Source organism: Otolemur garnettii, unplaced genomic scaffold (assembly GCF_000181295.1).
Source record: "Otolemur garnettii isolate 467f Iridium unplaced genomic scaffold, OtoGar3 scaffold00121, whole genome shotgun sequence".
Classification (NCBI taxonomy): domain Eukaryota; kingdom Metazoa; phylum Chordata; class Mammalia; order Primates; family Galagidae; genus Otolemur; species Otolemur garnettii.
The window spans coordinates 1540939-1567337 of NW_003852516.1; the positions used below are offsets into that span (position 1 = coordinate 1540939).

At 37.8% G+C, this 26399-nt stretch overlaps 1 protein-coding gene across 2 annotated transcripts in view; it reads left to right on the forward strand.

The window, feature by feature from the left end:
• Positions 1 to 22454, forward strand: part of MSR1 (macrophage scavenger receptor 1) — a 72515-nt gene extending 50061 nt beyond the window's left edge. Inside the window, exons 9-10 of one of the 2 annotated variants that reach the window (XM_023517808.1) lie at positions 8975 to 9163; positions 22273 to 22453. In XM_023517808.1, coding sequence (XP_023373576.1) covers positions 8975 to 9163; positions 22273 to 22406 — 323 coding nt within the window. In that variant the 3' untranslated portion in view covers positions 22407 to 22453. Of the gene's footprint in view, positions 1 to 8974; positions 9164 to 22272 lie in introns of both variants that reach the window. The other variant, XM_003797676.2, reaches the window with a different exon arrangement.
• The last annotated feature ends 3945 nt before the right edge of the window (positions 22455 to 26399 follow it).

Sequence of the window (26399 nt, forward strand, 5' to 3'; positions counted from 1 at the left end):
TATTTTTTATTTATTTTTATTAAATGATAGCTGTATACATTAATGCAAACATGGGGTACAGTGTAGTGTTTTCATATACAATTTGAAATACTTCCATCAAGCTGGTTAACATAGACTTTATGTCATTTACTTAGTTACTGTGTTAAAACATTTATACTCTAGTTCTAGAAAAGTTCACTTGTGTCCTTGTTAGACAGACCGTGTAGGTGATCTTTCCAGTCACCCTCCCACCACCCAGCCGCCCTTCTCCCCTCCCCATCATGTTTACATGGATGGAACTGGAAAATGTTCTTCTTAGCAAAGTATCACAAGAATGGAAGAAAAAGTATCCAACGTACACAGCCCTATTATGAAACTAATTTATAGCTCTCAAATGAAAGCTACAACTTATTCTCCTGTATCTTATTCCATTCTTGACCACCTCTATGGTTTAACAGTCTTTCCCAATATTGATGTCCCCCCAAAACCTCAGAAGGTAGCCTAATTTGAAAGTAGGATTGTTGCAGACGTAATTAAGGTAAAATGACATTACACTGGATTACGGCGTGCCCTAATATCTGTCAGAAGAGAAGGACACTCAGACCGAAGGAAGGAAACCAGTCACGACAGAGATAGAGATTAGTCATGTGGGCGTAAGTCAAGGGACGCCGAGAATTGCTGTCAGCCATCAGAAGCTAGAGAAAGGCAAGGAAGGAATCTTCCCCAGAGCCCTCAGGGGGAGCAAGACCTTGTTAACATCTTGATTTCTGAATTCTGGGCTCTGGAACTTTGAGAAAATTAATTTCGTTTGTAAACCACATGGTTCAAGACAACTGTGATGGCAGCACATGAAATGAATGCACCCTGGCACCCTGGGCTGGCTCCTTTCTCTCCATACCACTTCATTTCCACCTTGAACACCACACACCACAGCTCTCCTTTCTGAGGAATTTTCCTACCTCTACTTCCACATCAAAGAGAATTTCCCTGAGGATTTAGGCGTGACAGGAAAGTTAAGCAGAAGACTCTAAAATTTCAACTTGAATCTTCCGCTATACTGCCTTGAAATTCTCCAGCTAGCCTAGACACCAAATTTTCCCCACTGGTCACTCTCCTTGCCCCTCCTCTGCTATCATAAGATTTTTCCATCCTTCTTCCCTCATGAGATCCTCTCCCTCTCATTTTATTTTTAGAACTCTACCTCAGAATCTCCAAGATATTTGTCTCTCCTAATTTCTAGAAAAGAGTCAAAATCTGTTATGTTACTTTTCCAGAGAAATTTAACTTTGTTTCTCCAGATACCTGTTATCTTGCTTATACACTTCATGGCTAAGTACATTATTAAGGTAATTATTTTAAATAAAGAAAGAGTTCTTTTTCAAGAGGAGTGTTCCATGTCATAAGCACTTCCAGGTCAAACTGCACCTAGATTTTCTTAGTAAATTTCTGTGCAAATTACATTTGCATCTCAAATAACATAACTAGTGTTGTAATAAATGCAGCCCTAAGTCCTAATTCCAATAAATGATACAAAATAAACATCATGATGTAAATGTAAACAATAGGATAATAATTGAAATGAAAATGATACTCCTCAAAAATCACTTTTAATTTCACTTCTACACTGTACTGATTCACCTGTTCAAAGCGAACTGTCGGTATCACATTTTCCCTGATTTTTCTTTTCAAATTAGAATTGTCTGTCGAATAAAGGTTAGCAAATTCAAAGTATTATTTTTTGTTTTTTGCAGTTTTCGGCTGGGGCTGGGTTTGAACCCGCCACTTCCAGCATATGGGGCCGGCGCCATATTCCTTTGAGCCACAGGTGCCACACCAAAATATTATTTTTTTAACTTTTAAATAAAGACGTACATATGAAGCGCTTTCATAATTTATTTAGGATTCAGGTTCAGCTCTGTCAACATTGCTGTGAATCTGTTGGTCTCTTCATTAAATAAAATATATATCCTGGCTCGGCACCTGTGGCTTAAGTGGCTAAGGTGCCAGCCACGTACATCCAAGGTGGCGGGTTCGAATCCAGCCCAGGCCCACCAAACAACAATGATGGTTGCAACCAAAAAATAGCCGGGCATTGTGGCGGGCGCCTGTGGTCCCAGCTACTTGGGAGGCAGAGGCAGAAGACTCACTTGAGCCCGGGAGTTGGAGGTTGCTATGAGCTGAGATGCCACAGCACTCTACCCAGGGGGACAGCTTGAGGCTCCTGTCTCAAAAAAAAAAAAAAAAAAAAAAAAAAAATATATATATATATATATCCAACACAAAAGAAAGAGGAAAGAATATTTATAGGAAATAGCTAATACACAGTCATATGTGCACTATCTGAATTTTCAAGATGTTGACATTTGCCATGTTGACTACAGGTAATTTTTGTTGTTTGTTTTTTTATTGTTGGGGATTTATTGAGGGTACAAGAAACCGGGTTACACTGATTGCATTTTTTCTTAAGACATATAATATTATGAATACAGTTGAAGCCCTCCCCTGCTTTCCAGGGTCAACCTTTATCCTCGAGCTTTTGTTTCCTTCCATTTGTGTTTTACCGTATCTGCCCCATATTTACATATGTATGCATAAACAATAGATGGTAATGCTTTGTGTGTTATTTTACATAAACAGCCTTATACTGTATCTCTCATTCTGAGCTTGTTCCTTTCCTTCAATTTTATGAATTTCAGCTTTATTTGAGTCATACGCCATTTGCAACAGTAAAGACATTAACATTTATTTTAATCTTAGTTTTAAAAATAATATAATTACAGAAAAAGAAAACAGAAAAAGATTGTATGTTCAAATTTAGTCTCACAAATAAAATTACTTTCAGTATGCTTGGGACATCTTTCCACTCTTGTTATATAACACATTTGGGGTGTGTAATTATAATCAAGCTTTCAATTTTAATATAATTGCTTAATGTTACATTGTTATCTTTTCTTGGCTATTTTCTTCATGGTCATTTTGACAGTTTAATGTTTCTAAAACTATCCTTCAATTTATATACTATAATTACTTGAACTTTCTCTATTCTGAGATATTTTAATATATATATGTTTTACCTCCACCTTTAAAAATAAGCCTTCAATGAACAATAAAAAAATAACCACTGAAATCGTTAACTTTTACTCTATTTGGAGTTATTTTCTCGTATTATAAAACTGTTCCTTTTTTTGGAAAGTATCTTCTCTATTACTTTTTTGATGTCTTCTGATCATAGAAATATGAATTAGCTTGTCTGTATAATAACTTCCATATACATTTTTAATTTTGTATAGAGACTTTAGAAAATAGAACTCATCAGTATACTCTGCCCTCTGGAAATATGTATTACAGGAAATAAGAATCAGGGAACTTCTTGTAGAAAGTCAAACTATGGAATGAACATACTATGAAACAGAGCAGAGATGTGTCAGATTGTCTAACCTGGTTGAATGTATTAATACCGTGTTTCCCCGAAAATTAGACAGTCTTATATTTATTTTTTCTCAATAAAACATATTTTCAGGGGATGTCTTTCTTTCTTTTTTTTTTTTTTTGGCTGGGTCTGGGTTTGAACCCACCACCTCCAGCATATGGGGCCGGTGCCCTACCCTTTTGAGCCACAAGTGCCACCCTTTCAGGGCATGTCTTACTCTCCCCACTGAAATGCATGGAGTGGCTATGCAGATATGGATTAACCATGGGAAGAGAATGTCCTTGTCAAGTAGGTTCAAACATTCTCATTTTTGAGGCAATTACATTTCTCACTGTAAACTGACTTGACATTTAGTCCCGAGATTCTGTCTAACACTGGTCAGCCGCTGAGAGAGAGCGATCCTTTCTATGAGCTGACACAATCAGGTTTTGTAATGTCTACGGTTTCTGATCAGACCCTGCCACCAAGTCCTCCTACCTTGGGAGGCTGTCAGTACCAGCCACGTAGATGTTTCCCATACCAGAGCTCATGTTTGTGCCAGTTAAATTAATCTTTCTTTCATGATTTTTCTTACTGTTACTGCACATAGAAACTATATTCCTTCTTCTAAAGACTTGTAAAGCATGATATTCTATTTCTTCTATTATTTGGCGTAGTAAGCATGTGCCAATTTAATCTCACTAGATAATGCATTCCACATATCAAGAGGGGCTCCCCATTCTTTCCTTCCCTCACTCAGACCTTAACTCTTCACCAAGGGGCTACTAAGTAACAACCTATGTTTGATCAGTCACTGAGAAGATAACCATAAGGGATTCAGTCTGGGGCCAATGAAGCAAGATTACAGTACTTTACTGTAGCTTTGTAATAGGAGCTTGAAAGGGGCAACCAATTCAAATATGGGGATTATATGTGGAAAAATGAGAGGGGAAGAGGAAAGGAGGAAGGAAGCCTTCCAGACAGAGACCGAAGCCATGGAAATAAAGAAGAATGAGACTTACTAAAACAACGAGAGTAGTTATATAACTGGGAGAAAAAGGGGGAAAAAATGCATGGGCAGAGAATTTCTCAAAGGGCTGGACTGATAAGGTGATCAGAGATAAATCATGACCCTATAGGTTCCTGGAGTCACTTGGCGGGAGTATCCCCGCTGAAATCCCTTATCATTCTAGTCCACTGTGTTTGTAACTCTGCCAGGCAATGCCACAGTTTTTCATAAAGGACATGTTAACAATACTTGGTCTGCGTGCCATTTGTTCTCTCTCACAAGTGTTCAATTTTCCTGTCACAGCCTGAATGCAGCCATAGATAATACATAAACCAGTGAACACGACTGTATTCCGATAAAACTTTATTTGTAAATAGACAGCAGCCTAGAATTGGCCCACAGATCCTAGTTTGTTTATTAGGGGTCTAGAAGGCCCCTCCCATTCAAAAAAGTAGAAAAATATGTTTAGAAATAATAAAGGCAAACTAAACTCACACTATATCTGCAATCATAGAGTAGGTCTTACCCATCTGCAGAAGCTCATTATCATAGGTTAATCATTCCTCTTTGATAAGGAGACCGTTACATGAGAATTAGTAAATATCTGTGTGTGCATATATATAAAGGTAATTACATCACAAAATAGAAATCTTAAAATTTTCAAAACTTAAAAAACTAAAAACTTTATATTTGTATAGAATTTTAAGGAATACATTATTTCTTCTATTGCCTCATGAAACATGAAGGGTGGATATATGTTTTAGCCACATTACTCCTAGAAACCAGGGAAGTGCCAGGCACACAGTTGTGTTTGCATTTAACTTAGAGCAGATATTAATTTCTCCTTTAACAGCTGAAAAGGATGGTCTCAGAGAGATTAAAAGCATCAGAACGTTTCAGAGACAGAACTGAAATCTAGACTATCTGACTCCTACGTTTTTTTTTTTTTTTTATTTGCAGTTTTTGGCCAGGGCTGGGTTTGAACCCACCACCCCTGTCATATGGGCCCGGTGCCCTATTCCTTTGAGCCACAGGTGCTGCCCTTGACGCCTACATATTTAATTTCAGTTATACTCTAGAGTCACAGATATGAAAAAAATGTAGGACAAAACATAGTAAAATTGATGCTATACAAATACAACAAGTTAATTAAAATTTTTTGTGTGTGTGGAATGGACTTAAGATTTTTGTCTGTTCAAATCTCCCCGTCCACAAAGAAATGTCTCTGCCAAAACGCTGTGTTCACATGCACTGTTCAGTTCCCAGATGGGCATCTGACTCAAACTATAGAAGGACTTCCCTGGATATTTCAGATGCTGTCTCTGAGAAAGAGACTGTAAAATTAAAACTTAGATGACTGTTAGAACTGTCAGTCTGTCGCTGAGAAAAAGAATGGAAAATCTAAGCTTAGGAACTGTTAGCAGACATATTCTATCGTGAGGGGAGAGCAAAGATAACCAGCTTGCAACAAAGAACAATCACAAAGTAACTTGCAGGCAGAAGCCTGGATGGAAGTCTGAGTCATTAGCTGATTCAAGTCTTAGTTGAGCTGTTCCAGATATTTAACTATGATCTTGTCCCTGGGTTCCATGGAAAGCCCCATGAATCTTAAAATATATTATTATTTCCATTTTGATTTAAGTTGCATTGTTTTCTACTTCTGGGGAGTGGGGGAGCCAATTAAAAAGCAATAATTAATACAGAGAACCATTCATTAAGCCCATGGCCAATGCTTCTCTTTGTTTATTTGTTTTGAATCTGGAAAAAGTCTACACTAACAAAAGGAAAATTAAGGCAGCTATGCAGAAAACAATATATAAAAGTGACTCTCTCCTGACATCTTTAGATACTAGACAAAATTTTCCAAATGAACAAAGAACAAATCTGTGAATCTAAATATGTTAGCTTGAGGCCAGAGGAACCACAGAATTGTTGACATTCGTATGATGATGAATTAACTAGACTCAGAGAAAATTCTTTCCTGCAGTCTTGAACAGAAAATGTGATTGAATGATGTGAAATGCTATGATTGAGGCTGGTGACAAAAGGAGCTTTTCTCTGTGGCCAAAATAGAACAGTTGAGTCGTGTGTGAAGCCAACTCTCCTATGAGCCCGTGGACCCCTCTGGGGACCTTTCCTCTAAATTTGATCAGGGAAGCTTGTCAAGAGTTGATTACAAATGAAAAACATTCCAGATGACAAGCACAGATTAACGTACCCACTTATCTTTGGTCCTAAAGAATGTGAACAGAGGGACTTACTATCTCTTACTATCTCTCAGAATCTCATTAGCATAGTGTAAGAAATTTGCAGCCATTCTCTGCAATAACTGAGACCAAGAATTATATAAGCATCCCTATCTGTTTCTCATATAACATATAAGGCAAAGGGGCAGTGCCTATGGCTCAAAAGAGTAGGGCATTGACCCCATATGCCGGAGGTGACGGGTTCAAACCCAGCCCCAGCCAAAGACTGCAAAAAAATAAAATAAATAAAATAAATAAATAAATAAATAAATAAATAAAAATGCAAAATTCTAGGTTAGTGGATCTTAACATATGGTCCCTGGACCAACAGGGTCAGTAATACCTGGGAAATTGTAGATATTTCCTACAATAATTTTTTTAAAAATTATTCCCTGGGAATTGCAAATTATTAGGCCCCATACAAGGCCTACCAAATTAGAAACTCTAGGTGTAGGGTCAGAAAGCTGTGATTCTGCTGCCTAGGGAAGTTTGAGAATGACTGCCCCAGGACAAGCTCTGATCATTAATAACATTCTGGGTAAAGAATGCCCAGTGACAAGGCTTACATATACTCGCTTGGGCAATAAGATAACCAGGCTCAGTAAACAAATGTTTGAGTATGTTGATTTCTTCATAGTGCACGTGATAAATGTATGAGGCTTGGGTGTATCTGACTTGTGTAATAATAAACATTTGACCATGATGTGAATTACTACAATGATTCTAGTATGTTAAAGACTTTACACAAGCGATTGTTGGATTATACTTTCTTATTTTCTTAATTATGTGGAATGCTTGGCTCACCCAGGTAACTTACTGCATAATTAAAAGTTTAAATATTGTAATAAAAATGATTTTCATTTAAAAAAATATTTTAACATATGCTTATTAGGTACGGAACTGCTGTGTATTTGGGCATGGTTACAACGCAGTATTTAGCACTGAATTATATTTTGGAAGAATCAAGAAAATGAGTATAGTCATAGTATATATTAACATGCTCAGATTTTTGTTATATAAATTCTTGATTTTTTAAACATGTTATTGGATTACTATTTCAACAAAATTTACTTAAACTAGGGGAAGAATATTATTGAATATTTCTTCAATCAATTGTACTTTGAAATTTACCCTAAAACTCCATCTTTTCATTAGAGAGATATGCTTATTGTGGCAATTATATCTTGCTATTCTATAATATAATATTCATCAAACTTATATTTGAAAACATATATTTAAATAGAACTGCATTTATTCATTGGTTTTTATGACTATGTTATTTTTTATTTAGTACCAGTTCATTTTTGAAATTTTTTTCTCTATATACCTTTCCCTCAATTCTTCAGGTAAATGATTTTTAAAACAAATTCAATTCTTACTGAAAGAGTTCAAACTGTTTAAAGAATTTTGATACTCCAAGCAAATTGCTCTTATAAAATCAGTTGCACACTTTTATTTATCTGATCCTAGGTTCAAAATTGATATTAGTTTTTAAAAGTATAAAACCTTTTGCATATTTATGTAAATATTTGCTCATATGGTCATTTTGATTAGGCATTGCAGGAAAAAAATGACTTTGCTAATAGTAAACAAATGTTTTTTTTCTATGTATTTATTGTTTTACTCATTTCTCAAAATATACAAAAATCATCTTTTTTAATTTTATCAATTTTCTTTCCCCAAAACCACCACAGAAAAAAATTTGTAACAAAATCCAGGTGTCTCATAACAAGAACTATCCTAGCTATTTTCAAATGAATGTTGTCACTATAGTTACCTGGCTGCTTTTAGTAAAAGACATGAGGTTTGCTCACCTGTTTTTCTGTTTATTTTATTTTAAAATATCTGTTCCTCAGCCTCCTATGTCATTTAAATCCTCTGAACTGTGTACTCTCTAGTTTGTGTTCCAGAGTGGCAAGAAAACATTTTGTTAGAAATTTCTGTGAATAGTAGGAAAAATCTATGGCATCCATGAACTTTCAGATGGCAAACGTTAAAGTCATTGGAATATAAAGGTTGACATGTCACATATATGTGTGTGTGTGTATATATATATGTATGTATGTGTGTGTGTGTATATATATATATATATTTTTTTTTTTTATCCTGCACAAATGTTTAAAATAGACTAGATTTTGCTCTTCAACGTGTACGACGTAGTGCTTGCAGTTAAACTCTTTGCCAATAGGTGGTGCTAGAAGGTTTAAAATTTATTCCAATAGTGCATTTAATGGGAAAAAGCATGTTTTTTTTTTTTAAATGCTTTTTTAAAAAAGAAAAAGTGTTATAAAACAATGTCTACATAATTAACCCTGTCTTTTTTTTTCACAGCTCAATCTAGGACGATCCGACTGGTTGGTGGCAGTGGACCTCATGAGGGTAGAGTGGAAATACTCCATAATGGCCAGTGGGGTACCATCTGTGACGATCGCTGGGAGATACGAGAGGGACAGGTCGTCTGCAGAAGTCTGGGCTACCCAGGCGTTCAAAGTGTGCACAAGGGAGCTCATTTTGGACAAGGTAACTTCAAGAAAGTCATTTATTTGTTTGTTTATTTATTTATTTTTAAGACAGAGTTTCACCTTGTTGTAACTACTACTCCTTAGTAGCGTCACAGCTCACAGCAACCCCAAACTCTTGGACTCAAGCCATTCTCTTGCCTTAGCCTCCCAAGTAGCTGGGATTACAGGTGCCCAGCACAACACCCGGCTATTTTAGAGATGGGATTTCACTCTTGAACTCCTAAGCTCACGCGATCCACCAGCCTTGGCTTCCCAGGGTGCTGGGATTACAAGCATGAGACCCCATGCCAGGCCAAAAAAAAAATTTTTATTTAGAAAAAAAAAAAGAAAAAACTTGAGCATTCTCTAACAACATAAAACCAAGTGGAGACAAGAACATTCAGGCTAAGAGGAAAAAAAAAATCTGTGTAGAATTTTTTAAGTGGCCTTTCTTAGAAAATAAAAAAAAAATTAAAACCATGATATCAAAAACAAATGGCATGCTCTAAGACAATCTGTGCTTTTTAAATTTTCATGTAGACTCAATGGGCTAGTTGGAGAATCTGACATGGAAACCAGAGGGGTCGGAAGGGGGCAGACCGAGATCAGGAGGGACAAGGCATGCCTTGCCCTTCTGGGAAGCTCAGTTTGCCCAATCGGGTCTGGTGGGCTCCTGAGCAATGCTGTCCGCCCCCACACTTGCTCTTCTGGGGAACAGCACTGAGGAGTACCATCCTCTACTTTGAACCTCCCTGTGAGGTCCCGCAAGCATGAGATGCATTATTCACCCCTCATGGAGAACCTGTATTCCCAAAACACAGTGAAAACTCAGGAACCTGAGAGGAACAATTGGATAGGCTTTCTATGCCCACTGCCTCTGGCTTATCCTCCCTTAAGGAACATGAGAGGAAATGAGAAAAAAAGGAAGATTACTTTCCCCTCCATCTGAATTTGAAAAAAGCATTGAAGAATTCTTTTGCTGCATATATATTTGTGTATTTTCATGTGGATGACTCAGTAACCTGTTCTATGAATATATCGAAAGGGCCAGGAAAAGAATATGTCTGGTTCAAAATACTTGAACATATACCTATTAAATTTTCACTGTCTGATTGTTTTTCTAAACTGGCGTCTTCTAGTAAGTTTGATGCATAATTAAACATATAAATGATTGAACTCTGAATGACAAAGAGGTGACAGTCCCACTTCTGTACAGAGGCACATACACCCTGTCTAGGGTTTTAATCAAGTCAGTATTTCCTATTTATTTATCCTACGATCCAAACCTGGTAAAGCATTGGCATCTCTAATATTGACGAAAAATAAGATTTAACCGTTTTGATTTCATAAATTTTATTCTTCTAGTTACATACAGGCAAGCTGGCAATGTGGAGAGGAAGCTATATGTAAAATTATAGAATAAAATAGCAGCATTTCCAGATGATCTTGTCTATGGCGACAAGATAGGAGAATATGTCAAACCATCATATCCGTTGACTGCAACAAAATGGAATTCTCAAATGCCTCAAAGATATTGTTAGAGGAGATTAGGGTACAGTTAATTGAGGAGTAACTATAAGCCAGGCATGGTGCTAAACAAACCAGAAGAGTGTGGTTAACAAGGTCACAATTATTTCCTTTATTATTTCCTACCTAAATGAATGCCCATAATTAAGAGGTGGATTTAAACCAGGATCCCAGGTCCTAAAGCTGTGGTTCTCAACCTTCCTAATGCCGCCACCCTTTAATACAGTTCCTCATGTTGTGGTGACCCCTCAACCATAAAATTATTTCCGTTGCTACTTCAGAACTGTAATTTTGCTACTGTTATGAATCGTAGTGTCAATATCTATATGTAGGATGGTCTTAGGCCACCCCTGTGAAAGGGTCATTCTATCCTCAAAGGGGTTGTGATCCACAGGCTGAGAACCGCTGTCCTAAAGTCTTCAGAGGCCAGAAGGATAATTGAATTTCATGCAGACACTAGACATTATGGGGTAGAGAGTGGTAACATGCAGATTTTCTGTATTCGTGTTCACTTCCGAGCTGCCACTTTGTAACTTGTGCCTTAGAAGTTTGAATAGAAGAAACAAAGAAAATAAGTATCTTCCCATAGGTATGTGGGGCCTCAAATTTTCCATCAGTAGCACATCTTCAGAGCTTTCTTCCCAGGATGAAAAGTGTGGAACTGAAATCATTCTTGTGCCTGTAAAATGTATCTCCCTAATGTTTTCAAAGTCAATCTTTGTTTGTTTGTTTGAGACAGAGACTCACTTTGTCACCCTCAGTAGAATACCATGGTGTCATAGCTCACAGCAGCCTCAAACTCTTGGGTTCAATGCTTCTCCTGCCTCAGCCTGCTGAGTAGCTGGGACTATAGGCACCTGCCACAACGCCTGGCTATTTTTAGAGACAGGGTCTCCCTCTGGCTCAGGCTGGTTTCCAACCTCTGAGCTCCAGCAATCCACCTGCCTCGGACTCCCAGAGTGCTGAGATTACAGGAGTAAGCCGCCATGCCTGGCCACGTTTTTTGTTTTTTTTTATAGAAGAGGAAAAAGAAACAAAAAAAATCCCCAACAATTGGTCACTAGAGAAATGACGCAGGCAGTGGCTGAGCAAGACTGAGCCGCCAGTATGAGTGCCCATGTGTTGTCTGAGAGGAGAATCCATTTCTGTGGGAACCATGGTTCACAGAATGAAAGCTATTTATTTTAAACACGTACTTATATACAACATTTCAAATGACGGCTAACATCTGTGAAGGGGAGAGTTGCAGGCCTAACAGAGGACATGCAATTCTTATCCGTGGTTTCTTACCCACCTGGTAAATGGCTGAACATTGTTCAGTTATAGAAATAACAGCTTTTGAGTCTCAAGATGTGCTTATATTGGCAAAATGAAATACAGAGTTTGCCAGTCTTTGGGGTCATTTAATCAGCCTGGGTGAAAACACCACACTGTACCCCCAAAGTGCATCAATGTACACAGTTACCATTCAATAAAAAAAAAAAAAAACCTAAAATACCATTAATCGGGGTAAATTCTTCAGTGGCTTATGTTATCTGGAGAGGTGACAACTCTCCCTTTAGCGTGTGCCTTGAAGAAACAGTACAGTTTAATAGTCTCTTACGTCTTGAGGTAAACCTTCACCTATCACGAAGAGAAAACCAAATTCAGAACAACGGTAGTGTATATGCTTTATTTCAGCAAAAACTAATGAGCTTTAGCAAAACGCAGCTGTGGTATGGAAGGAAAGAGAATATCACCCCAGTTTTAGTTGCTCTCTGAGTGCAAAGCTTTGCCATGGACTTCCAAGATATTTTTTCACTGGTGTTCCAAACATAGGCAAGAAACACCCAGCTGGGGACTCTCTGGTCTTAAGATTATATTAATTTCAGGCCTAGTCTCACAAGTAAAATAGTCTTTTCCTCCAAGTTTTTATTTATTTTTGCTTAAATCACTAGGGATTTGTGGTCTAAGGTACTGATAAGAAAGGAAAAATACTGGCCAAAAACAAGTTGTTTGCTATTTAAATAAGGAATAAAACAATGAAGTTTAGCCTAGTGAAATGTTTTGCTAGCTAGGTGGAGAGAAGTGTCTCAAGTTCTCTGAACATAACCGATTGCCTGATAACAACCTCTGCGTGAAAAGATTGTTTGCCATGTCTAATCCTCGATCAGGTCACGAGGCAAGCCTGTCTCTTAAAATACAACATCCAGTAAAGTGGATCACAAAATTTATTTTTCAAATTTTTCTTCTTTCCAACCAATGACCTTAGTTCTGTTTTTTTTTCCCTCCTTCTCCCAGCTCATCTTCCTTTATTTATTTTCAACTTAGCAAAATCGTTCCTCAGTTGTCTGGTAGCTTATCATGACCGTGCTTCTGTGTGTTTACAGCAGCCGGTGCTTCTATACATTGTTCTAATAAGGTATGTGACGTTTTGGTTTTCCTTTTCCATTTTATAGCATCCAGTGAAGCCAATTGGAATGATCGGGAATTTTATAACTAAGAAGATACAAGTTGAAACCTTAGCTCTAGTACTCACGTCTCGGAGTTTCAGTTTCATTTCTTTTATTATTATTATTATTATATCATAGTTGTGTACATTAATGCAGTCATGGGGTACAATGTGCTGGTTTTACATACAATTTGAAATATTTTCATCCAACTGGTTAACATAGCCTTCATGGCATTTTCTTAGTTATTTATTGTGTTAAGACATTTATATTCTACATTTAGAAAGTTTCACACATACTCTTGTAAGATGCATGGTAGGTACAGTCCTACCAATCACCCTCCCTCCACCAATCCGCCCCCCTCCCCTCCCTCTCCTCTTTCCCCACATTTTTGGGCTATAATTGGGTTATAGCTTTCATATGAAAACTATAAATTAGTTTCTGGAAGAACCCCAAGTGCCCATCAACCCACGAATGGATCACTAAATTGTGGTACATGTACACCATGGAATGTTATGCAGCCTTAAAGAAAGATGGAGACTTTCACTCCTTCATGTTTACATGGATGGAGCTGGAACATATTCTTCTTAGCAAAGCATCTCATTTGTAATAAAACAAAAATAATGCCACCAACCTAGCAGATCTGTTTTGAACCTGCAGTGAAGTAGCACATGGAAACTTTCCCCCTACAAAACATGACTCATTGTGTTACTCCACCCTGGCAGAGATCACTGCAAGCAGTAACACAAATTGCATAATTACAGTCTCTTTGAGAGAGTCAGACCAATCTTGTACAGTAACATAAGTGATGTTCCAAGGCTCAGAAAGTTCACTGTGACCTCCTGTGGCACCAAGGTGGGTCTAGAGAAGAATCCTTCACAGAAACGCTCCTAACCTCCCCCCTCCACTCAGCATTGGCCAAACTCTTGTTTCAGCTCCCTGCCTGGAGTTCAGCACCAAACAACAGAAGAATGATCATGCTAAATTGAAAATAAATGAAGCCGATGAGCGGGGAGAAGGAGAAAAACACACAACCAAGGTTATTGGTTTGAAAGAAGAAAAATTTGAAAAACAAACTTTCTGACCCACTTCATTGGATGTTGTATTTTTAAGAGACAGGCTCACCTTGTCAACTGATTGAGGATTAGACGTGGCAAACAACCTCTTCTTGCAAAGCCGTTTCTTTACTCCTCCACCGTACATTTACAGTTTCACGCAGAAGGAAAAGAGAACGTAATTTTGAATGCAAAATAGAGACAGGAAGGAAAAGTTAGAAATGTGAGTGGCCGGGCAGGGCGGTGAAAAAGAGACACGTATTAAAGTTTTAATTATTTGCCGTTCTCTTTGGAAAGTAGAATCAGACTGACGTGTCTATCATTATAAAACTGAAACAAAAAAGAAAAAAAATTAAACGTATTCCCTGTTCAATCCCCTCGTTATAGAAAGAATGTAATTTTCTAGACATAACACCTCCCCACCACCACCACGATGTTTTTTCTGATTTGAAAATAGCCAACCTGGCTTCCCAGATAGAATCCCTGTTAGTTTTAAGAACAATTGTCTTTGCAGCTGCAAGCAGGGTGATTTATGGGAATACAGCTTAAAGCGTGCTCCTTTAAATAGACTTTCATTTGGATGTACCTTCTGCATAAAGAGGAAGGTTCCTTCTTTTTCCTGAGTAGACAAAACAAGTGAAATTAAAGAAGCATTGAGAGGTCTCTGGTTCGCGTCATTACACAGGGCCAGGAAGGGAGAGTGAGTCACTTTTCTCTCCCTTTCCAGGCTTTCCGACCTCTCGTCCCCGTGGTTTCCCTGTAGGAAACATGGATAAGCTTTGTCTGATAATGGTGGTTCCTCTGGGAATTTGTTCCAGGTATATCTGAGCCTGTGTGGGTGCTGGGGAGGGAAGTCAGAGTCGGATCTGGGGTAACTAGTCCATCATCTTCTTTGAAAGCACCAAACCTAAAAAAAGGGAAAAAAGAAAATTCCAAACATAAGTGCCATTTTCAAACCATCACTAGCTGCCTGTTTGCTTTCGTTATTACCACTTTTACATTCTATGATTATTATTTTCAAAGTGGAATTCTCAAAAAATGCGTGGGTAAACATAAGACAGTCAAAGAATAGGGCTCTGCACTTCTCAGCTGTTGTTTAGTGAATGGGAGTCAAAATAATCTCAAAGACAGATAAAATACATCAGTGGGTCAGAACTCTAATTCTTAGATACTGTTCTCTGCAGTGTATAAGTGAAAGGTTTTTGTTTTGTTTTGTTTTTTCACTTTGTCACTCTCCATAGAGTGCCATGGCGTCATAGCTCACAGCAACCTCAGACTCTTGGCCTTAAGCAATTCTCTTGCCTCAGCCCCCCAAGTAGCTGCGACTACAGGTGCCCACCACAACACCCGGCTATTTTTAGAGATGGGGGTCTTGCTCTCACTCAGACTGGTCTTGAACTTGTGAACTCAGGCAATCCACCCGCCTTAGTTTCCCAGATTGCTGGTATTACAGGATTGAGTCCCCACACCTGGCCTATCATTGAAAATTTTCCTATAATTGAAAGTTTTAAGATGTAAAGGTGGATATTTATATTCTATTCTTAATAGTTTTGAAATTTTTTACTGCAACAAATAAGCGAGCAAGGTGATGGTTATGTTAATCAATTTGAGGTAAGCATTCCTAATTGTTTATCAATTCAGCACATTATACCCCATAAATACATTAATGTACACAGTCATGGTTTAATAATAAAAAAGATAAAAAAAGAGAAATATTTGGATAATAGGTATTGTGGAAAGTAACACAGACCCCATAGAATTTACAACATACACTTTTTGTCAAGTACCATAGATAATACTGAATATGGAAACGTGTTATTTGTCCAGTGTTTACTATCTGATCTCATTTGGTATTTACAGTGGTCGGGAGAAATAGATATTACAGTCCCAGTTTTTCATACAGACAATAACTATGGTTAGCAGAAATCACCAGATTTGCCCAAAGTTTCGTAGCCACTATGGTGGTGATGGGGGTACCAGAGGAAGGACGCTCAGACTTATGCTCTCCCCGACCTTCATCCTGCACCCTTTCCACTAGACAAAGCATCCTGCTGACTGCTCTGTCCTTAAGAAGTTCATTTCTCAAAATACTGCTTCTCCAGAATCTTTGATTCACAGAATCTTAAAGGTAAATAAAATCTTAGACCTATTGGAGGCCCCCCTTTTCTTCTGCATGTGATACGATCTTGAGAAACCAAGTGCTTTCTCCAGAATCACAAAACCAGAATCTAAATGATAACTGATGTTTACCTGTTATCTGTTTGGATTCCCATGGCACGTTCCCCTTTAATCCAAAAACTCAATTATTTTTTACAAAGGAAACACTGTTCACAAACTCCTTCCCAAGACTTAAAAGAGATCCTCGTTCACGTTGCCCAGCCATGACCTGGTATAATTAAAATACATTCAGGTGCTTCTAACCATTAGTGGGTTTTGCTTCCCTACTCAACAGCTAATCTCAAATCTCCTCACTTTTGGGTAACGTATCAAAACTGATTACTTTTTGTTCCATAAATGTGGTGATAAGATGAAAGATTCTCAAATACCTGCAAAGAAATATCAATAGCTGTCTTTTTTATAAAGAGGTTAAGAGAAAATAGTGTGCTCTGGGAAGAATAGTATACTCTCAAGCATCCTAAACTGAGATCATAAAAGCCCAGAAGCCCTGGACACCCCTTTATTGTTGTCTGCTCTTAGAAACACCAAATCAATCAATTTTTTCCTCTCTATTGCCCTTAAATTATAAAAGACATTATAGGTGTATAGACGCATTGGGAGACAAGTAGACAAGTGAGAGAGAGAAAAAGCGAGTGCCGGTAAGAGACTAAAATCATTATCTCAGAGACACACATCAATTTTGCATAGCTTTCTCCTGAGTAGAAAGAATAGTTCAGAGGCTAAATAAATAAATAAAAACCAACAGTGACAGCAGCAACAGCAGGAGTTGTGGAGCAACAGTTATGGTCTCAAGAAATAAACACAAGTTTGCTTTTTTATCTTTTACGAGGATAACATTTTATGCATTTTATGGTATCTTTGCATTAATTTTTTAATGCAGAAAACAATTTGGAAGGAGATGGGAAATATGTATTAAATAAACTTGTCCCTGAGGCTCCATAGTCCTGAATATCTGAATGTACAAATCAAACAACAAATCTTTGGAAATTATTTCTATAACTCTATTTGGGCGTCTCTGTAGCCAATGAATATCAGTAAGTTTTAAGTGTCATGGTTTTCCGCCGCTCTGCTCCGTTCTCTGTTATTTTGAGAAAGCCATGCAGTCTTTCTGAGTCTCAGTTTATTTATCTAGAAAATGAAATGAATCGCCCTTATTTTACAAGGTTATTATAAGAAGTAAATTTAAGGCTAGGAAAGCCTACCCTATTATTTTATACACAGAAAGTAAAAACATGCTCATTGTGTCTGAATCTTTTCCAGGTAGGAAAAGACGGAGTTAATTCAAATAGCTATAAATACAGGTGTCTGTAAAGTTCACGTGCAATTTAAAGTAGTTTAACATAGTAAATTGTACGTGAACTTTGTGGGTACCCTGTATTTATCACATTCACGTGTCCTTAGTGGAAAAAGAACTGGAATAATAATTCAAGGTTCTAGATGCAAGGATCAGCTCTGCCAGTAATTACATATATGACTTCACTTGTTTTTGTTTTTTGCAGTTTTTGGCTGGGGCCAGGTTTGAACCCGTCACCTCTGGCATATGGGGCCGGTGCCCTACTCCTTTGAGCCACAGGCGCCACCCAATGACTTCACTTTTTTTATCTATCCAGAACATAAGACCTCACTAAGGGGTTAGTCCAGGGTGGCGCCTGTGGTTCCTAGGCGTAGGGTGCCGGCCCCATATGCTGGAGGTGATGGGTTCAAACTCAGCCCTGGCCAAAAACTGCAGAAGAAAAAAAAAAAAAAAAGAGGTTAGTACAGGAGAGAAAGATTTGAATTTTCTTCACTCTTAGGCACTCAAAGCAGGTTTGCTGATTGACCAAATCTAATCATATACAGGATTGCTGTAAATCATTGATTTAATTTTGTTTTAGTTTCAAGTTTTGGTTTTGGTTTTGGTTGTTTTGAGACAGAGTCTTACCTTGTTGCCCTTGGTAGAATGCCATGGCATCACAGCTCACTGCAACCTGAAACTCTTGGGCTTAAGTGATTCTCTTGCCTCAGTCTCCCAAGTAGCTGGGACCGCAGGTGCCCGCCACGATGCCTGCTATTTTTAGAGAGGAGGTCTCAGTCTTGCTCAGGCTGTCTCAAACTCATGTTCACCCACCTTGGCCTCCCAGAGTGCTAGGATTACAGGCGTGAGCCAGTACACCCAGCCAAACCATTGATTTAAGGTACCAGCTCAGGGCAGATACAGGGTGGGAATCCCGTGTAATCTAAGAGAGTTCTTCATTCTCTCTGATTTTGTTTCCTTGACAGTGAAGGGCACAGTAATGGTACTTAATATTTTAGGGTTCTTTGGGCATTTGGAGGGTTACTACATCAAGAGTACTTGGAACCTTTCCTGCTGCAAAGTAAATTCTTAAAAGAGAGATTTTACATTTTCATTATTTTTACGGTAACCTCAATACTCTAATATTTAAGAATTTCTTTACTGTGGTTTTTAAAAATGTGTGCTTACCTGTCAACGTATTAATCGACTAAATAAGTGCTTTGCGGTGCCTCTCCTGTTGGAATGGTTTTCCTGGTGCGGCAGCCATTGGAAGGCCCCTAACTCTTAATTCTTTTTGCTTGAATGGTAAAAATTCTGCACTGCAGAGACGTAAATCCAGTCTCAAATCTACAAAATACAGAGCAAAACCATCCCAATACCCCGGGTCCAGAGGCCATCGAGCCACACTCTTCTTGTATTCTCCAAATGGTCACAGCTATGGCTTTCATCAAAAGTATAACTTCTGTTTATTTAAATAATTCAAAAATGTCAATACATGTAAGAAATACAGCATGTACATTTCCCCACCGCTTTGACTCCCTTCTCTGTTGACATGGGCATAGCTTTACTATTTGTGCAATTGATTTTACTTACCTGTATTTTTGAGTAGCCCTTAGGAGCTTTCAGAAGGCTTTTACAGATTTTATATACTTAAGGGGAAGTCCAAATACACAAACACACCTACACATATAAACAATTATAACCCCCAAAGGGAATGTCCCAGACTTAGCAAGAATAATTTGGGAGCCAAAAAAATATTCTTGGAAAGGCTTCTGATTTTGAGATCATATTCCCTTATTCTCTCTTTTTTGTCTGCATTAAAATTTCAAGTTGAAAGCCCCAATACTGTTATAAATATCTCATAAAATACTTGAGCAGTCCAGCTTACTATTACTACTCTTATAATTAATCAGCCCATGAAAACATTTGCATTTTTTTTTGTAATAGAAAGATTATTAGAGGGCAGTGCCTGTGGCTCAAAGAAGTACGGAACCGGCCCCATATACCAGAGGTGGTGGGTTCAAACCCAGCCCTGGCCAAAAACTACAAAAAAAAAAAAAAAGAAGAAAAAAAAACCGTTTGAATTCTAATAAGAAATAAAAAATATATTTTTGGTGATTAACTTGATAACGCAAACCAACATGTAATTTGTCTCATGTTTGAATCTTTCTTTGAAGGCACAAATTATTCAATAGTTAAATGAATACACCAATCTATTTTACATGTGAAAATCAAAATTGTCCTATCTAATTCTAAAATCAAATAAAAACATGAGTCTTCGGAGGGGTTCAAGGGTAGAGTTGGGGCAATGGTCCTCAGGAAGGAGAGAAGGCTGGTCCATAAAACTTCATGGAGAAGTTTTATTAGGAGGAAGAGCAGAGAGGAGTTGGACCAGAAGTCAACTCAGCTCTCTCCCCATTCCAAGAGGTTTTTATTAAACTTATCAGCGTAGTTGTAATGTGGGAGGGGAGTCATTCTCTTCTGCAGAAGGATTGATCTTTGCACCAGGGGCTAAACTTGAGGTTGCTCCCTTCATTGCCCACCAGCTGGGGCCAGGGTGGAAAGTTACTGTTCTGAGTTTCCCAGGAACACCGGCCTTGAAACATTTAGGAGCGGGAGGAGCGGTATGCTGTGATCATGATGCAGCTTGGTTTGTGGCCCGTTTCCCCCTAACCAGCTGTCCTCCCAAAGTGCTATACTCTTATCGGCGTCCTGATAAGAGGTCGTGAGGATTCCTTTCCCACATCTTCAAAGTAAATACCTGTGTAGACATCCAGGAACTGTGCTGCTCAGCAGATCCTTTCTTCCTCAATGCAGCTTCCACACTGCTGCCAGACATATAATTCTAAATTGTAGATCTGATCATGTCATTTATTTTGATGACTCACAATATAAAATTCAAGTACTTTTATAATATGGCCCCAGATTTCTACCTACTTTTATAATTGATCAGCCCAGGAAAAGACTCATCTTCCCAATGAGTCTTCCTCCTTTCATTAATATATTTTGAGTTTTAGATGCCAAGAGACTGTTGACTATTATAAAACAGCAAGTATTTTCATGCTGTTCCTATGTACAAAATAACTTTTTTTATACATATGAAAAGCCTCTCTCAATCTTTTAAGGTTAGCTCAATGTTATCCAAACTGTAACTTACCAAATCTCTAGTGTCTGTTAATTTATTTATATTTGCATATACTATTAAGCAATTATTCATAATATTAACCATGTATGTATTGTTATATTTATTGAGCTCAGAATATTATAATTTTCAGAATATTCATAATATTAACCATGTACATATTGTTATATTTATTGAGCTCAGAATATTATAATTTTCAGAAGCCTCTGAAAAACTTGGCTTCATTTAACACTGTTCTACATATCATGTAGCTAAAACAGAAGTCTGTCTCTAAGTCAAATGTTTTTATTTTAAGATGGGGTGGCACAGGTTGGTCTCAAACTCCTTGGCTCAAGTGATCTCATGTCCAGCTACTGAAATTTCCTAAATATGTTTTATATATCTCTCGAGAGTGAAAGAGAACCATTAGATATCATACTGATCAAAGTTTAAGAAATATGTTCTGTTTACACTTTTCAGATGTTTATTTATCATCCATCAATTTTGCAAAGGTGTTTGTTGAAATTTCATAATCATTAGTTTCTTGATGGCGTGAAATGTTCTTGAAAGCTCATCAGGGGGTTTGCAATTTTATATATTTAACAGAACTCAACAAAACGATTCATTTACAAGGGTTTCAAAGAGTCTGAAGTATAAAAGGAAGGAAAACTGGACCAAATCAGAAATAAATTTCCAATTATTTATTTTTAAAACTATCTTTTCATAGCATGGATTCCTTTCAGAAAACAGCTGTTTCCTTATTCATTGATAAAACAGTGTCCTTATCAAACAAATGGTGGCTAACCTTGTTCGTGTATTTAGTTAATTAAATATCTGCTGGGTAGCCTACGGTGGACAGCCATTGTTTTTCCTTATAACGTGTTTGAGATGAGCTCAAGGAGAAGCAGCATTAGCTCTGCCATTTTCTTATTGTTTGATTGTGCCTGTGACTCCTAATCCATGGTCTCCGTACCAAGGTGGTTTGTAAGCCCTTTGCTGATTGGATTAGTGTCCGCTTAATTAAAAAATAGATAATGTATTTGGTACAACATTCACACATAAATTGAAATACACTGGAATCTAAGAAGAGGAGGAAGGCGCTGCTATTGAATCCTCCCTTCTCCAGAATATCTTACGTCCATTCCAGTATGACCCAAGACCCTTTGAGATGCAGACACACGTAGATCATCAGATTATTTCATACACCCTTGATCATGAAAGCTAGTTTCCTTTCTTAATTTTAGATTCATAATAACACTAATTTAAGTCCTTCAAAAAAACAATCATTCTTTAATCATAAAGATTATAAAGCATAAAACTGTGTATGTGCCTTTGTTCTAGCTCTTGTGACTTTATATTTTTGGAATTAGATGTTAGTAAAGTTTTCTGAGACAGGGAATTCATTTTTGAGTCCTGACAGAGGACACAGGGCTTGCCTGTCAATAACGATCAACACTTTTTGTTTAATTAGTGAGGAATTAATGGCTTTATCCCACACAAACACTAAACTATGCTTCCTAATGCCATTGTATCTGATTATTGCAGGTACGGGTCCAATATGGCTGAATGAAGTACTTTGTTTTGGGAGAGAATCGTCCATTGAAGAATGTAAAATCAGGCAATGGGGGGTGAGAGTCTGCTCACATTCTGAAGATGCTGGAGTCACTTGCACTTTATAATGCTTTGTGTTTTCATTCACTTTTATGAAATCACTGTTCAAAAATTATTATTAGTTTTTTTTTTTTTGAGACAAAGTCTCACTATGTTGCTCTCAGTAGAGTGCTGTAGCATCGCAGCTCACAGCAACCTCAAACTCTTGGGCTTAAGAGCTTCCCTTGCCTCAGCCTCCCAAGTAGCTGGGACTACAGGCACCTGCCACAATGCCTGGCTATTTTTTTGTTGCAGTTGTCATTGTTGTTTAGCTGGCCCTGGCTGGATTCGAACCCACCAGCCTGGGTATACGTAGCCAGCGCCCTACCAACTGAGCTACAGGTGCCAAGCCCACCCCCCCAAATTATTTTTATTACTTTATTTTCAGTAAAATCAGTTTAATGTATATTTAAAAGATTAAGAATATTTTCTAATGAATAAGAATTTTTTTAATTACTGGATAAATATATTGAACATCTTCTTACTGTAAATCTATATTTAAACCATTTCAACTTCCATAGGTTGTAAAGTATAATTTTCTAATGGAATTTATTGAAATTTAGGAAGAAAGGAATGTAGTGAGGGAAGAAAGAAGGAAGGAAAGAAATAAAGGGGAACTCCAAGGAATAGAAAATTTTATCATAATTTCTTCATTATATGCCAAAAATGTTGAATTAGAAGGCAGGTTGGCTTGTGATATTTTTAAACATCTTACACTGAAGAACTGGGGTAACAAATTAATTGGAAGAAAAGACCCTTGGGACTATAGTAATATTAGACAATTATTTCTATCTTAATATTCAAATCCTACATTTCACTTCCAACTTAAAAACCAGTCTCATTCCACATTGTATGTATTTAGGAAGCCAAGATCTCAGGAAACAAATTTATCATGAAAAATTCCCACCAGTTTCTGTGTATTCAGACAAATATCTGGAAATTTCTATCCCAAAACTTGATTCATGTTCACATATGAACAACATAACAACCATTTCTTATGCTAGAACGCCATTTTTTATATTTTTTATTTTAAACTAAAGTGACATAATTAGTATTACCTTTTGATCTTCAACATTGAGTGAAATCATATCACATTGAGATAAAGCATAAATGCACAATATTCTCTATTTCTGGATGCTGCAATTGTTACAGAAAATAAAGTCTTAACCATTCACTGCTGTTTGCCAAATGCCTCCTCCATGAACAAGGAAACGGTGTCTCTTCTGAGAGGAGCCGGCTGGAATTTGTGATGTGGTCAGTGTTCCAGGCAAGAAGGGGAAGACCTGTTTTTCTGTACTAACTGCTTGTGCTTCATGCTGACAACACATTGATTAGGGAGTCACTTAACTTCTAATCCTCAGCCTCTCCTGGGTAAAGTAGGAATGATTCCCTGTGACCTACCTAATTCAGGATGTGATTGTGAAGACCAAAGGTGACTGTGCATTACCGACAAGACAAAAAATAATTTTCAAGTGCCCATAATATCTACCAGCCTCCCACATTGGATGGTGTTAATGACAGTATGGAAATTAAATTACTATGAACTTGCTTTTGGTTTTCCAGACCGTGTCCTTTTCATTTTGACATGACTCTGAGACTCCCACAGGTCATAGTTTTATTAGGTTTCAAAATGTGCGAGTGCTTCATAAATTAAACTAGAACATTTATCAAGTCGCTAGAACTGTTAATTTTCCCAGATCTCTGGGAAGGGAAAAATGCTGCGTGAATCAGCTTAGTCTAATTTAGTGAAGGAAGTGTCTTGTAAACTGAAAAGGATTTTTTTTTTTAAATTAAGGAAGGATATTTCCAAGGTTCCCTGGGAATATTTGGCCTGTCTGGTGTAGAAAGCCAAACTTAGGCTCCAAAGCAGGTCAGAGAAAGAAAAAGAAGTTTCACAGAGACCGATGCTGCATGGAGCCAGCAGAAATCTCAGACCAGGAAGCATTAGCAGACCACCCTAAGATGTCACCTAACCCCGATGAGAATCACAAAATCTCCAAACTGCAGATGCTGGTGTGGATGTGGAGAGAAGGGAACACTTTCACACTGCTAGTAGGACAACAAATTAATACAGCTCTTTTGGAAGGAAGTATGGAGAATCCTCAAAGAACTCAAGCTAGACCTCTCATTTGATCCTGCAATCCCATTACCAGGCATCTACCCAGAAGGAAAAAAGAAAATCCTTTTATCATAAGGACATTTGCACTAGACTGTCTATTGCAGCTCTATTTACAATTGCTGGAAACAAGCTAAATGTCCACCAGCCCAGGAATGGATTAACAAGCTGTGGTATATGTATACTGTGGAATACTACTCACCCACTAAAAAAGATAAGAGACTTTACATCTTTTGTATTAATTTGGATGGAGGTTAATCACACATCGTTCTTAGAAAAGCATCACAAGAATGGAGAAAGAATTTGATGTACTCAATTCTGGTATGGGGACAATTGATGACCAAGTGCATGAAGCAGAGTTGAGGAAAGGGGAGGGAGTGGACAGAGAGAAGGAGGGCTGGGGTGGGGGGGTCACAGTGTGTGACCCAACTCTTGGATTATAAGAGGGACTTTACCTAACAAACACAATCTGTGTAACCTGGTTCTCTGTACCCTCAATGAATCCTCAACAATTAAAAAAAAATAATAATAACCTGCCTAGATCAACCTATTTCCTCCTGCCTTCCCAAATCCCGGCCCCTTTAATTCTTTCTCTTTCCCTCAGTTCTCTCCTATCTTCACTCTGTTTTTACTTTCTCTTCTTACTCCAGAAAGGCCTGGGGTTTAATCAAAAAGTTGTTAAACCAAATCTGGCCAGTGCTGCAAAACGCCTGCCAAGGTCTTCATCCAAATCGCTTACTCACTGGGTCAGCCTGCCAGCATCTGACACAGCACAGCATCCTCCGAGTCAGACAAGGGAGAAACTTGGACCCGTCCTCCCAGGACTCCCTTCTGATGGGAAGGAGAAGAATAAGGTCTGGCATGGGGGAGATTTTTAAAAGCAGTGCTGTGGGGTCATGTTGTGTGACACATCTCTTGGAGGTGGGACACAATTATAAGAGGCATTTTACCTCTTTGGGTAAACTTTTAATACATAATAATATATTTCTTTGTGGTTCTGATAAATCATCTTGGCCTAATTATCTTGCTTTATTTTATAATTCAAGTCATCCCATTGGCAGGTAATGGCATTGTTAGTATCAGAAGCTCTGCAGGAAGGCTGAGCTTTACTGTATTTTTTCTTAAGTGGCTCAAGCAAGGTCTGCCTTGACACGTAAAAGGTGCAGCATCCTGGGGAAAGTTTTGGGGAAAAGAATTTGGGGCACAGGCCATGACTTATCCTTCACTTATTCCTATTAATTCCGTCTTGCGGTTAGAAGACGTGTGGTTGTTTGTTTCCACCACATAAAAGTGAAACTCCAGAATCGTCAATTGATGAGCACCAATCTTCTCATATGCGTGTATGGGGACAATAAAAATATTAACATTTTTGTTGTTGAAAATCATACAGTGAGAACAATTAAAAGCAATCTAAAAATATTGGCATTCTATCAGAAATTATCTAAGAAAAGGAGTTTTTCAACTTTGAAAGACAATGCTGATGGGCATTTTATGAAATAGCTTTAGTCACCAGGAGAATGAACAGAATTCTATATATTCTTTTAATTCTAAGGGGTTGCAAGCCTAGCTCCCTGCCCCTGGAGTCTTTAAAAATGAACTTTCAGGATGTGGGAGGCTAATTTTCAAAACTCATCATTTTGAAATGAAGATAAATGTATTTTTACAGTGATCAGAAGTTCCTGAAAGTCTAGCTGTTTTTCTTTTCTTTCTTTCTTTCTTTCTTTTTTTTTTTTTTTAATGATGGATCTGTAATGAATTACAGAGTGGGAAGAAAGTATGTGTAGAGAATTTCTCTCTGCTCTGATGGCCTGGAGCTGGGATGTCTTGAAAAATTAACAGATCATTTGATATTAAACTGATTCCCTCCCCAGAGCTTCCAGCCTCTTGGGCACTTCACTGGCGTGAA